Below are 16,074 nucleotides of genomic sequence, written 5' to 3'. Positions count from 1 at the left end.
TTTGCTGTAAAAGACAAACAAGACAAATTAAATAATATAGGGGCCTATTATAGTAGCAGAGTCTGTGTTAAACGATATGGGTGCCACAAGTGGTTTTATATCTAATGTTGGATATCGTGGATATAATGTGATGTTAAATCAGGGCTTTTAAATGTATATTTATCTGTTTTAGATCGTTTTGGATCACAGTTTATTTCTCTTATCTTCAACGCAGTGATAAGAGGAAGCAATGTCCCGATAGGTATGGAGGAGCATCATGCCTAATCTATGCTGTGTTCTCTGTCAAAGTGAGATGAGGTATTGAGGCGAAAACTGTTCCAAGACGTTGAAATATTGTGTTTTTATTTCTCTCTTAGAGACGCATACTGACATGGGATGAACATGGAAGAGACCCCACGTGAAGATGAGCCACTCCTAACACGTGCTGAGGGGGGATAGAAGTTACTACACCTGATCCCGAGGAACATTAATCATGTTTAGGAATCCAGCAGTATCCAGCAGTATTCCTTCACTGTATAATGTGGTGTTATATTTATATTCATTAACTTGACCTTCTCTCCCCAGCAACCTCCTGCAAAGCCTCACCTTCCCCTCCTCGTTTTACCCTACCTTTTTTTACCCTACCCTCCAATCTCCACCCAATTCCATTTCATCTGGTTTGCTGCGGCTCAAATGTATCCCCTTGACCCACTTTGCCTTTTATGTTTTTGTCTGTGTTTGTGTCTAGTTTGTTTTTGTTTTGCTGCCATTTTGGCCGGTCATTCTCAAAAAAGAGATCATTGATCTCAAGTGACTACCTGGTAAAATAAAGGGTATAAATACAATATGTACCACAGCTGTCACCAACCATCTAATATTTCATAAAATACTTGTTTTGAAATGGATTCAAAGGTCACAAGGTTAGACAACCTATTTTATTAGGATTATGATGTTATGATGATTGTATTATCATCACTCTGAACAAGACACTGAAAGTTTTTTGCACCCTATTAAATATTATTCTGAAGATGATCCGTGTGCTCCAGTACCTTCCTTTTTTAACCTATTTTATTAGTGCATGCTGTTTTATTACACTGGATGACTTTTAAGTGAATAGTTTTGGTGAAGAATTAAGTATTCTAGTAAAAGGTTTTACAGGACTAGTAAAAAGTGTATAAAGAACGTAGAAAATGTCTTGATCGAGTCCTAAGATTGAAAGTCTAGATTTTATGAATGGGTTTTTGTTATGTATAGGGGGTCAGGTTGTACCTGCAGTGTAGAGGCTGCTGAGTCGCTGGTCTCTGACATCCCTGTGCTCCTTGGTATACTGGACACGATGTATCTGGAGCCCTTTGGTGCAGGCTGTCTAACCACCAGCTTTCCTTTCCTGGTCTCCGCTAGAAACAGACTGTACCAGTAGGCGTCGTTGGAGACCAGAGTGGAGTCTGCGATGGTGGAGTTCCTCTCACTGATCACACTGTTCCTACAGGGAGCACCTGAGTTGCTGGGCTTGGCTTTCTGACACTTGAGCACGATGGTGACCAATATGGTGATCAGTAAGAGAAAGGACACGGAGCCCAGGCCGATGACCAGATACAGGTTCAAGTCTGAGAAGATGTCGTATTCCAGAGGCACTTCAGTCATGTCAGAGTAGGCCTTAACGGCAGTCTCCACTGTGGACAGCTTGATGGTGACTGTAGCAGAGAGAGCAGGCTCCCCGTTGTCCTTGGCAACAACAACCATCCTTTGGTGACGTGGATCTCTGTAGCTGAACATTCTCATAGTCCGGATCTCTCCGTTGTATTGGTCCAGACTGAACAAGGTGGCGTCAGTCACCTGCAGGAACTGGTAGGTGATCCGAGAGTTCTGTACCGAGTCTGTGTCTATGGCTATCACCTTGGAGACCAGGGATCCTTTATCGGTGGATCTGGGGATCTTTTCCTCCACCACTGAGCCGTGCGCACGCCATGGAGACACTATGACCGGAGTGTTGTCATTCTGGTCCACAATGATGATGTGAACGGTGACGTTACTGCTGAGCGGAGGAACACCAGAGTCTCTGGCCTCAATGTGGAAAAGGAACTCCTTCTCCATCTCATAGTCAAAGGTCTTTAGTGCGTAAAGGTTGCCGTTTTCTGGGTTGATGGAGAACAGCATGGAGATGGAGGTGTTGGCGATCTCCTTCTCTAAGATGAAGTAAACTAGATACTGGTTTTCATGGAGGTCTGGGTCAAACGCAGTGAGGGAACTCAGCAAGGCCCCAGGCGCGTTGTTCTCTGTTACACGTATAGTATAGAAGGACTGGGGGAACCGTGGAACGTTGTCATTAACATCCAGTAGTTCTAAAGTCATCGTTTCATTGTCAGATAACGGAGGAGAACCTCTGTCTGTGACGGTGAAAGTGATGTCATATTCTGGAACCTTCTCACGGTCCAGTGGTTCTGAAACTACCAGCTCAAAATAGTTATCAGCGGATTCTCTCAGTTTGAAAGGCATATTATCAGGAATACTAAGATCAACTATTCCATTATCACCTGAATCTTTATCACTGACACTAACCACTGCTATTACAGTATCCACAGCTATGCTCTCCTTAACTGGGCTTTGAAATGACCTAATTGATATTTCAGGATGATTGTCATTCATGTCTGTCACTGAAATAGTTAGTTTGCATTGTCCTGATAACGAGTTCGCTCCCTTATCTCGAGCTATGACCTCCATATCATATATTTTATCATCTTCATAATTTACCAATTCTTTAACTCTAATTTCACCAGTGATGGAATTCAAGCCGAACGTTTCTTGTGTTTTTTCTGATGTATATAAGCTATACGAATACATTATTTCTGAATTGGATCCTTCGTCTAAATCAGTGGCATTCAGTTTAACCACAAGACTTCCAACGGGCGAGTTCTCTGTTATATTTATGCTGTAATTTCCTTTGTCAAATATCGGGGCGTTGTCGTTCGTATCAAGCACTCTCACAACAATACCGGCGGTGCCGGAGCGAGTGGGGTCTCCACCATCTACAGCTGTCAGAATAAGATTATGAACAGTCTGCTGCTCTCGGTCCAACGCCTTTTTCAGAATTAAATCAGTAAACTTCGATCCATCTCGACCAGTCTGTATTTCAATGTTGAAGTGTTCGCTTTCACTCAGGTAATATGTTTTAATTGAATTCGTACCAATATCAGGGTCGACGGCATTGTTCAACGCGAACCTTTCGCCAGCCAGTGTTGACTCCGATATGTCCAAATGCATAGTGTCTCTCCGGAAATGAGGGGCGTTGTCGTTGATATCCAATATTTCCAATTCAATGTTAAACATTCGTACGGGGTTTTCAATCGTTGCGTCCATTTTGAGAAAGCATGTTGTTTTTGATATGCAAAGATGTTCCCTGTCAATCTTCTCCACAATGTACAGTTCTCCCGTCTCTTTGTTCACGTCCAGATACTTCTTATTAGCTATAACGTCTAATCGCATCTTCCGTGTATTCAAAGTTCTTACATCCAGTCCCAGATCAGCAGCCAAATTGGCGACAACCGACCCCTCCTTCATTTCTTCGGGGATAGAATAGTGAGTTACCGCTGTAGCCACGTTCAGAGCGGCAAGAAGCAATACAAACACGTACCTACTTGAGCGTTGTGTTTCCTGAGAACACATTGTTGAAAACCGGTCACCGTTTCACAAAGGAATGTCTTATTTATTGCGTATAGGGCTTTAGAGTTAAGCGTTGCTTCGTTCGGTATAAAGTAGCGCAGAGGATTCCGTAAATGTTTTCGCTCCTGACCAAATCAGCACAATGAAGCTGTTCATTTGGTTACGTCTCAGTCTTCAAAATGACGCACTGGCATGGCGACCACGACCAACGGAGGGTGTTTATCTGGTCAGCAGCGACACTCTGCGAAATGTACTCGTTTTAGCACACATTTCTACTCTGAAATAGAAATTTTATTCACTTGTACCTTTAAATATGTTGTATATATAATAACAAATTTGTTCTAGTTATACATTATGCAATCTTTGGAATCGAGAAAAAGGTAGCAATTCACAGATACCAAACTGTAAAGGTTGTATTTTATGGTTTTGTGTGTGCGTTTTGACTTAAATTCCATCCAGCCTATATTTATATGTAAAATACATGAGGTGTTGACATTTAAAAATGATAATTGTTTAGAGTATAAAAGGTTAGGTGGGCTATCATTCACCACACATATTTGAATCCATTTTACGCACGGAATTTACGCACATGAGGCAAAACAATAAATCACCAGAGAGCATCCAAACTAAACTGACTATAGATCAACATATGAATGGGATTCCTATTCCTATCCTATTCCTAGTTATCTGGAAGTTCGTTTATGTCGTGACCTCAATCCAAAATGTATTTCCGAGAAAAGACGAGAGAATGTATCCTATATTACGTTGGTTCCTGTTTCAGCACCACAGAGATGTCCGCTCCTATATTACGTTGGTTGCTGTTTCAGCACCCTGGAGCTGTCCTCTCCTATATTACTTGGTTCCAGTTTCAGCACCACAGAGCTGTCCTCTCCTATATTACGTTGGTTGCTGTTTCAGCACCACAGAGCTGTTTGCTCCTATATTACGTTGGTTGCTGTTTCAGCACCATGGAGCTGTCCGCTCCTATATTACGTTGGGTGCTGTTTCAGCACCATGGAGCTGTCGGCTCCTATATTACGTTGGTTGCTGTTTCAGCACCACGGAGCTGTCCACTCCTATATTACGTTGGTTGCTGTTTCAGCACCACAGAGCTGTCTGCTCCTATGTTGGTTCCTGTTTCAGCACCCTGGAGCTGTCCTCTCCTATATTACGTTTGTTGCTGTTTCAGCACCCCAGAGCTGTCCGCTCCTATATTATGTCTGCTGTTTCAGCACCACAGAGCTGTCCGCTCCTATATTACATTGGTTGCTGTTTCAGCACCCCGGAGCTGTCCGCTCCTATATTACATTGGTTGCTGTTTCAGCACCCTGGAGCTGTCCTCTCCTATATTACTTGGTTCCAGTTTCAGCACCACAGAGCTGTCCGCTCCTATATTACTTGGTTCCAGTTTCAGCACCACAGAGCTGTCCTCTCCTCTCGCTCTACCTTCCTCTGTAGTGTAGGCTGCTGTCATGGCGACCTGACAGTAAAGTATTTCATCTAGTCAACAGCGACACTAGAGTATGTGCATATCATAAGCCTCTGCGTATAATACGATTGTATAGAAGCCTAACTAATGCTTACATTAAAAAGCCCAACTTGAGTTGCAAATAGTTCTCAATTTAAATCTGTATTTGTGTCATCTCTGTGTTCGATCAATAGCCTATTATGTGATCATTAGACAACTGTTCCACAACGAGGAAAACATCTCCATTACATAACTGGCTCAATATTAATGTATCTCGGTTATGGATGGTGTCAACATTAATTGCATGAACTGTTCTTGACCAAAAATGTATACCAGAATTGTTTAATTGAGTAGCATTTACTTTTTAAGGTGATTAACTGCTGTATATACTGTATTGATGAGTTATTAGGGATTATGGAAGTATATAGTCTCATTATTTAAAAAGAAAAAGGATTGACCATAATACGATATGTTGGTGTTATTGAATCATTGCTATAGATATGTTGGTGTTATTGAATCATTGCTATAGATGTGTTATTGAATCATTGCTATAGATATGTTGGTGTTATTGAATCATTCCTATAGATATGTTAGTGAGTAAAACCTGTGCGTAATGGTCTGAGTCTTACAAAGATACATTATGCTTTCCTTAGGTCATTAAGAAGAACTCTTGTCCTACCTGCAGTGTAGAGGCTGCTGAGTCGCTGGTCTCTGACATCCCTGTGCTCCTTGGTATACTGGACACGATGTATCTGGAGCCCTTTGGTGCAGGCTGTCTAACCACCAGCTTTCCTTTCCTGGTCTCCGCTAGAAACAGACTGTACCAGTAGGCGTCGTTGGAGACCAGAGTGGAGTCTGCGATGGTGGAGTTCCTCTCACTGATCACACTGTTCCTACAGGGAGCACCTGAGTTGCTGGGCTTGGCTTTCTGACACTTGAGCACGATGGTGACCAATATGGTGATCAGTAAGAGAAAGGACACAGAGCCCAGGCCGATGACCAGATACAGGTTCAAGTCTGAGAAGATGTCGTATTCCAGAGGCACTTCAGTCATGTCAGAGTAGGCCTTAACGGCAGTCTCCACTGTGGACAGCTTGATGGTGACTGTAGCAGAGAGAGCAGGCTCCCCGTTGTCCTTGGCAACAACAACCATCCTTTGGTGACGTGGATCTCTGTAGCTGAACATTCTCATAGTCCGGATCTCTCCGTTGTATTGGTCCAGACTGAACAAGGTGGCGTCAGTCACCTGCAGGAACTGGTAGGTGATCCGAGAGTTCTGTACCGAGTCTGTGTCTATGGCTATCACCTTGGAGACCAGGGATCCTTTATCGGTGGATCTGGGGATCTTCTCCTCCACCACTGAGCCGTGCGCGCGCCATGGAGACACTATGACCGGAGTGTTGTCATTCTGGTCCACAATGATGATGTGAACGGTGACGTTACTGCTGAGCGGAGGAACACCAGAGTCTCTGGCCTCAATGTGGAAAAGGAACTCCTTCTCCATCTCATAGTCAAAGGTCTTTAGTGCGTAAAGGTTGCCGTTTTCTGGGTTGATGGAGAACAGCATGGACATGGAGGTGTTGGCGATCTCCTTCTCTAAGATGAAGTAAACTAGATACTGGTTTTCATGGAGGTCTGGGTCAAACGCAGTGAGGGAACTCAGCAAGGCCCCAGGCGCGTTGTTCTCTGTTACACGTATCGTATAGAAGGACCGGGGGAACCGTGGAACGTTGTCATTAACATCCAGTAGTTCTAAAGTCATAGTTTCATTGTCAGATAACGGAGGAGAACCTCTGTCTGTGACAGTGAAAGTTATGTCATATTCTGGTACCTTCTCACGGTCCAGTGGTTCTGAAACGACCAGCTCAAAATAGTTATCAGCGGATTCTCTCAGTTTGAAAGGCATATTATCAGGAATACTTAGATCAACTATTCCATTATCACCTGAATCTTTATCACCAATACTGACTACTGCTATAACTGTGTCTATTTCTACATTTTCCTTGACAGGACTTTGAAATGATTTGATTGATATTTCTGGGTGATTGTCATTCATATCTGCCACCAATATTGTTAGTTTACACTGCCCTGACAAGGAATTTGGCCCTTTATCTGTTGCTATAACCTCCATGTCATAAATCTTGACATCTTCATAATTGATCATCTCTTTCACTCTGATTTCACCATTATCTGGATTCAAGCTGAACGTGTTTTGAGTTTTTTCTGATGTATACAGACTGTAAGAGTAAACTAAATCCGAATTTGACCCTTCATCCAAATCAGTAGCATTCAGTTTAATTATAAGACTGCCTATTGGGGAGTTTTCCAGTACATCTATATTGTAGATTTCTTTGTCAAACTTTGGGGCGTTGTCATTGATATCTAGCACACGAACAATGATATTGGCTGTACCAGAGCGCGTGGGCACTCCACCATCCAGAGCGGTGAGTATTAGATTATGCACAGCCTGTTTCTCTCGATCTAAAGCCTTTTTTAGAATCAAATCAGCAAACTTTGATCCATCTCTTCCGGTCTGAATTTCAATCGCAAAATGTTCGCTTGCGCTCAAACGGTAATCATTCACAGAATTCGTTCCAACATCTGGATCTACCGCATTATTCAACGAGAACCGTTCTCCAACGGAGCTCGACTCAGAGATATCCAAATTCGTCTTGCCTCTACGAAAATGTGGCGCATTGTCATTAATATCCGTTATTTCGACCTCAATATTAAACATTCGTATTGGGTTTTCAATTGTGGCATCAAATTTAAGAAAGCAGGACGTAGCTGTCTTCGATGTGCACATAAATTCTCTATCCATCTTTTCCAAAATAAACAGCTCTCCCGTCTCCTTATTGATGTCCAGATATTTCTTATTAGCGACCACGTCTATCCGCATTTTCCGTGTCTTCAGTGTCTTTACGTCTAACTCCAGATCAGCTGCTAAATTGGCAACAACGGATCCTTCCTCCATTTCTTCCGGAATAGAATAGTGAGTCATAGCAGAAGCCGTGTTCATGGTAACAAAGAGAACAAGGAAATAAATGACATACCGCCTCCGAGACGACTGAAAGCGGTGAAAAGCCATCACCATTGTGTATAATCCACACTGTGCGTAAAGATGGACAACTTGAAACTATTGGTTTGCAAAGAAACGCTTGTTTAGTTCAGTGTTGTAACGCAACCAGCTTGATCCTTTTGAATAATATCTCTCGTCGCATTCAGCACCTGGGAGCTGTCCAAATGAAATGCCTCGCTTTCACGCCAAGACAAAAACCGTCATGGCGACGACTAGGAGGACCCTTGTGAAGTGTTTTCATGGTGAGCAGCGACGCACAGAGCCAGTTTCAAGCCTCTGCATTTGACTAAATACAAACCTTTAAAACTTTTACTTGTTTGTAAAATAATGAAAACAACCCGGGAAGGTGTAGGTGTGTGTAAAGATGGTAATATCATCATATTTTGAAACATATTCAATGATAAATATTTAGATTGGCCTGCATTAAAATGCGACTTTCACGTGCGTAATTTAGTTGTTTTTAATATATTTCTTTCTCTTAGTTTTCAATTAAACGGCCTGAGCAGCATAACACCCCCTGTACCAAAACTGTTTCATATACAGTATGTCATGTTGTTCCATGTATTCTAAAGTAGACTTTTTAAGGTCAATGTAAGGTGCCAGTTTAAAAGGGCTTGTAAGTGAGGTCTGTTGTTCATGGTCCAAAACAATAGTGTCGGTGGTGACGCTACATTGAGGAGGAACACCTCAGTCTCCAGTTTAAATGTGGAAAACTAGTTTGAAAAAACTACTGAAGAAGCCAACTATAAATTGAGTTCTTCTAATGGCCTAATTTACACACAAGTGTGTTGATTTAAATTTAACTCATGGAGAAACACATTTAACAAAGCATATGGAAGTTGCGCTTGGAAAGCATTTGGTGTGTGTTGGCAAACGGCGGCTTGAATTGCATGAATCTGATTTAATAAGTAACTTTCCAAGGAGAAGCTCTAATTGCTGTTTTGCTAATCAGTTTAGAATAATAGACATATAGATTGCAGGTTGGTAAAACATATTGTTTATCAATGGTGAACTCGTTTTACGCCACGATTCCCGTGCGTAATAGCCGTGCGTAATTTTAGTTTAGACTGGAGACTTCCTTACCTGTAAAGTGGAGGCTGCTGAGTCGCTGGTCTCTGACATCCCTGTGCTCCTTGGTATACTGGACACGATGTATCTGGAGCCCTTTGGTGCAGGCTGTCTAACCACCAGCTTTCCTTTCCTGGTCTCCGCTAGAAACAGACTGTACCAGTAGGCGTCGTTGGAGACCAGAGTGGAGTCTGCGATGGTGGAGTTCCTCTCACTGACCACACTGTTCCTACAGGGAGCACCTGAGTTGCTGGGCTTGGCTGTCTGACACTTGAGCACGATGGTGACCAATATGGTGATCAGTAAGAGAAAGGACACGGAGCCCAGGCCGATGACCAGATACAGGTTCAAGTCTGAGAAGATGTCGTATTCCAGAGGCACTTCAGTCATGTCAGAGTAGGCCTTAACGGCAGTCTCCACTGTGGACAGCTTGATGGTGACTGTAGCAGAGAGAGCAGGCTCCCCGTTGTCCTTGGCAACAACAACCATCCTTTGGTGACGTGGATCTCTGTAGCTGAACATTCTCATAGTCCGGATCTCTCCGTTGTATTGGTCCAGACTGAACAAGGTGGCGTCAGTCACCTGTAGAAACTGGTAGGTGATCCGAGAGTTCTGTACCGAGTCTGTGTCTATGGCTATCACCTTGGAGACCAGGGATCCTTTATCGGTGGATCTGGGGATCTTTTCCTCCACCACTGAGCCGTGCGCGCGCCATGGAGACACTATGACCGGAGTGTTGTCATTCTGGTCCACAATGATGATGTGAACGGTAACGTTACTGCTGAGCGGAGGAACACCAGAGTCTCTGGCCTCAATGTGGAAAAGGAACTCCTTCTCCATCTCATAGTCAAAGGTCTTTAGTGCGTAAAGGTTGCCGTTTTCTGGGTTGATGGAGAACAGCATGGACATGGAGGTGTTGGCGATCTCCTTCTCTAAGATGAAGTAAACTAGATACTGGTTTTCATGGAGGTCTGGGTCAAACGCAGTGAGGGAACTCAGCAAGGCCCCAGGCGCGTTGTTCTCTGTTACACGTATAGTATAGAAGGACTGGGGGAACCGTGGAACGTTGTCATTAACATCCAGTAGTTCTAAAGTCATAGTTTCATTGTCAGATAACGGAGGAGAACCTCTGTCTGTAACAGTGAAAGTGATGTCATATTCTGGAACCTTCTCACGGTCCAGTGGTTCTGAAACTACCAGCTCAAAATAGTTATCAGCGGATTCTCTCAGTTTGAAAGGCATATTATCAGGAATACTTAGATCAACTATTCCATTGTCACCTGAATCCTTATCACCGATACTGACTACTGCTATCACTGTGTCTACTTCTACATTTTCCTTGACTGGACTTTGAAATGATTTGATTGATATTTCTGGGTGATTGTCATTCATATCTGCCACCAATATTGTTAGTTTACACTGCCCTGACAAGGAATTTGGCCCTTTATCTGTTGCTATAACCTCCATATCATAAATCTTGAAATCTTCATAATTGATCATCTCTTTCACTCTGATTTCACCATTATCTGGATTCAAGCTGAACGTGTTTTGAGTTTTTTCTGACGTATACAGACTGTAAGAGTAAACTAAATCAGAATTTGACCCTTCATCCAAATCAGTAGCATTCAGTTTAATTATAAGACTGCCTATGGGGGAGTTTTCCAGTACATCTATATTGTAGATGTCTTTGTCAAACTTTGGGGCGTTGTCATTGATATCTAGCACACGAACAATGATATTGGCTGTACCAGAGCGCGTGGGCACTCCACCATCCAGAGCGGTGAGTATTAGATTATGCACAGCCTGTTTCTCTCGATCTAAAGCCTTTTTCAGAATCAAATCGGCAAACTTTGATCCATCTCTTGCAATCTGAATTTGAATCGCAAAATGTTCACTTGCGCTCAAACGGTAATCATTCACAGAATTCGTTCCAACGTCTGGATCTACCGCATTATTCAACGAGAACCGTTCTCCAACGGAGCTCGACTCAGAGATATCCAAATTCATCGTGCCTCTTCGAAAATGTGGCGCATTGTCATTAATATCGGTTATTTCGACCTCGATATTAAACATTCGTATTGGGTTTTCGATTGTGACATCTAATTTAATAAAGCAGGCTGTCTTCGATGTGCACATAAATTCTCTGTCCATCTTTTCCAAAATAAACAGCTCTCCCGTCTCCTTATTGATGTCCAGATATTTCTTATTAGCGACCACGTCTATCCGCATTTTCCGTGTCTTCAGTGTCTTTACGTCTAACTCCAGATCAGCTGCTAAATTGGCAACAACGGATCCTTCCTCCATTTCTTCCGGAATAGAATAGTGAGTCATAGCAGAAGCCATGTTCATGGTAGCAAAGAGAACAAGGAAATAAATGACATACCGCCTCCGAGACGACTGAAAGCGGTGAAAATCCATCGCCATTGTGTATAATCCAGACCGTGCGTAAAGATGGACAACTTGAAACTATTGGTTTGCAAAGAAATGCTCTTTTAGTTCAGTGTTGTAACGCAACCAGCTTGATCCTTTTGAATAATAGCTCTCGTCGCATTCAGCACCTGGGAGCTGTCCAAATGAAATGCCTCGCTTTCACCCCGAGACAGAAACCGTCACGGCGACGACTAGGAGGACCCTTGTGAAGTGTTTTCATGGTGAGCAGCGACGCACCGAGCCAGTTTCAAGCCTCTGCATTTGACTAAATACAAACCTTTAAAACTTTTACTTGTTTGTAAAATAATGAAAACAAACCGGGAAGGTGTAGGTGTGTGTAAAGATGGTAATATCATCATATTTTGAAACATATTCAATGAGAAATATTTAGATTGGCCTGCATTAAAATGCGACTTTCACGTGCGTAATTTAGTTGTTTTTAATATTTTTTTTTTTGTTTTCAATTAAACGGCCTGAGAAGCATAACACCCCCTGTACCAAAACTGTTTCATATACAGTATGTCATGTTGTTCCATGTATTCTAAAGTAGACTTTTTAAGGTCAATGTAAGGTGCCAGTTTAAAAGGGCTTGTAAGTGAGGTCTGTTGTTCATGGTCCAAAACAATAGTGTCGGTGGTGACGCTACATTGAGGAGGAACACCTCAGTCTCCAGTTTAAATGTGGAAAACTAGTTTGAAAAAACTACTGAAGAAGCCAACTATAAATTGAGTTCTTCTAATGGCCTAATTTACACACAAGTGTGTTGATTTAAATTTAACTCATGGAGAAACACATTTAACAAAGCATATGGAAGTTGCGCTTGGAAAGCATTTGGTGTGTGTTGGCAAACGGCGGCTTGAATTGCATGAATCTGATTTAATAAGTAACTTTCCAAGGAGAAGCTCTAATTGCCGTTTTGCTAATCAGTTTAGAATAATAGACATATAGATTGCAGGTTGGTAAAACATATTCTTTATCAATGGTGAACTCGTTTTACGCCACGATTCTCGTGCGTAATAGCCGTGCGTAATTTTTGTTTAGACTGGAGACTTCCTTACCTGTAAAGTGGAGGCTGCTGAGTCGCTGGTCTCTGACATCCCTGTGCTCCTTGGTATACTGGACACGATGTATCTGGAGCCCTTTGGTGCAGGCTGTCTAACCACCAGCTTTCCTTTCCTGGTCTCCGCTAGAAACAGACTGTACCAGTAGGCGTCGTTGGAGACCAGAGTGGAGTCTGCGATGGTGGAGTTCCTCTCACTGATCACACTGTTCCTACAGGGAGCACCTGAGTTGCTGGGCTTGGCTTTCTGACACTTGAGCACGATGGTGACCAATATGGTGATCAGTAAGAGAAAGGACACGGAGCCCAGGCCGATGACCAGATACAGGTTCAAGTCTGAGAAGATGTCGTATTCCAGAGGCACTTCAGTCATGTCAGAGTAGGCCTTAACGGCAGTCTCCACTGTGGACAGCTTGATGGTGACTGTAGCAGAGAGAGCAGGCTCCCCGTTGTCCTTGGCAACAACAACCATCCTTTGGTGACGTGGATCTCTGTAGCTGAACATTCTCATAGTCCGGATCTCTCCGTTGTATTGGTCCAGACTGAACAAGGTAGCGTCAGTCACCTGTAGAAACTGGTAGGTGATCCGAGAGTTCTGTACCGAGTCTGTGTCTATGGCTATCACCTTGGAGACCAGGGATCCTTTATCGGTGGATCTGGGGATCTTTTCCTCCACCACTGAGCCGTGCGCGCGCCATGGAGACACTATGACCGGAGTGTTGTCATTCTGGTCCACAATGATGATGTGAACGGTGACGTTACTGCTGAGCGGAGGAACACCAGAGTCTCTGGCCTCAATGTGGAAAAGGAACTCCTTCTCCATCTCATAGTCAAAGGTCTTTAGTGCGTAAAGGTTGCCGTTTTCTGGGTTGATGGAGAACAGCATGGACATGGAGGTGTTGGCGATCTCCTTCTCTAAGATGAAGTAAACTAGATACTGGTTTTCATGGAGGTCTGGGTCAAACGCAGTGAGGGAACTCAGCAAGGCCCCAGGCGCGTTGTTCTCTGTTACACGTATCGTATAGAAGGACTGGGGGAACCGTGGAACGTTGTCATTAACATCCAGTAGTTCTAAAGTCATCGTTTCATTGTCAGATAACGTAGGAGAACCTCTGTCTGTGACAGTGAAAGTGATGTCATATTCTGGAACCTTCTCACGGTCCAGTGGTTCTGAAACTACCAGCTCAAAATAGTTATCAGCGGTTTCTCTCAGTTTGAAAGGCATATTATCAGGAATACTTAGATCAACTATTCCATTGTCACCTGAATCTTTATCACCAATACTGACTACTGCTATCACTGTGTCTATTTCTACATTTTCCTTGACTGGACTTTGAAATGATTTGATTGATATTTCTGGGTGATTGTCATTCATATCTGCCACCAATATTGTTAGTTTACACTGCCCTGACAAGGAATTTGGCCCTTTATCTGTTGCTATAACCTCCATGTCATAAATCTTGAAATCTTCATAATTGATCATCTCTTTCACTCTGATTTCACCATTATCTGGATTCAAGCTGAACGTGTTTTGAGTTTTTTCTGATGTATACAGACTGTAAGAGTAAACTAAATCAGAATTTGACCCTTCATCCGAATCAGTAGCATTCAGTTTAATTATAAGACTGCCTATGGGGGAGTTTTCCAGTACATCTATATTGTAGATGTCTTTGTCAAACATTGGGGCGTTGTCATTGATATCTAGCACACGAACAATGATATTGGCTGTACCAGAGCGCGTGGGCACTCCACCATCCAGAGCGGTGAGTATTAGATTATGCACAGACTGATTCTCTCGATCTAAAGCCTTTTTTAGAATCAAATCAGCAAACTTTGATCCATCTCTTCCGGTCTGAATTTCAATCGCAAAATGTTCGCTTACGCTCAAACGGTAATCATTCACAGAATTCGTTCCAACGTCTGGATCTACCGCATTATTCAACGAGAACCGTTCTCCAACGGAGCTCGACTCGGAGATATCCAAATTCGTCTTGCCTCTACGAAAATGTGGCGCGTTGTCATTAATATCCGTTATTTCGACCTCGATATTAAACATTCGTATTGGGTTTTCGATTGTGGCATCAAATTTAAGAAAGCAGATAGTTGTCTTCAAAGGACACAGCAATTCTCTATCCATCTTTTCCAAAATAAACAGCTCTCCCGTCTCCTTATTGATGTCCAGATATTTCTTATTAGCGACCACGTCTATCCGCATTTTCCGTGTCTTCAGTGTCTTTACGTCTAACTCCAGATCAGCTGCTAAATTGGCAACAACGGATCCTTCCTCCATTTCTTCCGGAATAGAATAGTGAGTCATAGCAGAAGCCGTGTTCATGGTAGCAAAGAGAACAAGGAAATAAATGACATACCGCCTCCGAGACGACTGAAAGCGGTGAAAAGCCATCGCCATTGTGTATAATCCACACCGTGCGTAAAGACGGAACCTTTGGAACTATTGGTTTGCAAAGAAACACTTGTTTAGTTCAGTGTTGTAACGCAACCAGCTCGATCCTTTTTTAATAATAGCTCTCGTCGCATTCAGCACCTGGGAGCTGTCCAAATGAAATGCCTCGCTTTCACGCCGAGACAGAAACCGTCATGGCGACGACTAGGAGGACCCTTGTGAAGTGTTTTCATGGTGAGCAGCGACGCACAGAGCCAGTTTCAAGCCTCTGCATTTGACTAAATACAAACCTTTAAAACTTTTACTTGTTTGTAAAATAATGAAAACAAACCGGGAAGGTGTAGGTGTGTGTAAAGATGGTAATATCATCATCTTTTGAAATATATTCAATGAGCAATATTTAGATTGGCCTGCATTAAAATGCGACTTTCACGTGCGTAATTTAGTTGTTTTTAATATATTTCTTTCTCTTAGTTTTCTATTAAACGGCCTGAGCAGCATAACACCCCCTGTACCAAAACTGTTTCATATATGTCATGTTGTTCCATGTGGTCTAAAGTAGACTTTTTAAGGTCAATGTAAGGTGCCAGTTTAAAAGGGCTTGTAAGTGAGGTCTGTTGTTCATGGTCCAAAACAATAGTGTCGGTGGTGACGCTACATTGAGGAGGAACACCTCAGTCTCCAGTTTAAATGTGGAAAACTAGTTTGAAAAAACTACTGAAGAAGCCAACTATAAATTGAGTTCTTCTAATGGCCTAATTTACACACAAGTGTATATTAGTACACTGCATAGTATTGTATATTATATGGTAACTCAGTTACGTCTATTCTGCATCGAACATTGTACATATGTCTATACTGAACATTGTGACCTCATTTTCTACTTCTAATTTACATGCTATACTATGTTATTTGATACTTATCTT

The 16,074-nt window shown here is 42.6% G+C and overlaps 2 protein-coding genes across 2 annotated transcripts in view; both read right to left on the bottom strand.

The window, feature by feature from the left end:
- LOC311242432 (protocadherin beta-16-like) overlaps positions 1 to 8,159 on the bottom strand; it is a gene marked incomplete at its 3' end in the record, with an annotated part of 41,906 nt that extends 33,747 nt beyond the window's left edge. The window contains exons 1-2 of the mRNA XM_084331395.1: positions 5,787 to 8,159; positions 1,249 to 2,319 (exon numbers count right to left, since the gene is read on the bottom strand). Coding sequence (XP_084187521.1) covers positions 1,249 to 2,319; positions 5,787 to 8,126 — 3,411 coding nt within the window. The 5' untranslated portion in view covers positions 8,127 to 8,159. The remainder of the gene's footprint in view (positions 1 to 1,248; positions 2,320 to 5,786) is intronic.
- A 1,089-nt stretch (positions 8,160 to 9,248) lies between these two features.
- LOC311242431 (protocadherin beta-16-like) lies at positions 9,249 to 15,079 on the bottom strand (the record flags this gene model as incomplete). The annotated part of the gene is made up of 2 exons (XM_084331394.1): positions 9,249 to 10,340; positions 12,743 to 15,079. The coding sequence occupies 2 exons, from the start codon at positions 15,077 to 15,079 to the stop codon at positions 9,249 to 9,251; spliced, it is 3,429 nt and encodes a 1,142-aa protein (XP_084187520.1).
- Positions 15,080 to 16,074: the final 995 nt, after the last annotated feature.

The sequence above is a fragment of the Notolepis coatsorum genome (assembly GCF_963971535.1).
Source record: "Notolepis coatsorum genome assembly, chromosome: 16".
NCBI classification, from domain to species: domain Eukaryota; kingdom Metazoa; phylum Chordata; class Actinopteri; order Aulopiformes; family Paralepididae; genus Notolepis; species Notolepis coatsorum.
Note: the sequence above shows the minus strand (reverse complement) of the source record. Positions and strands in the feature narration are given on the sequence as shown.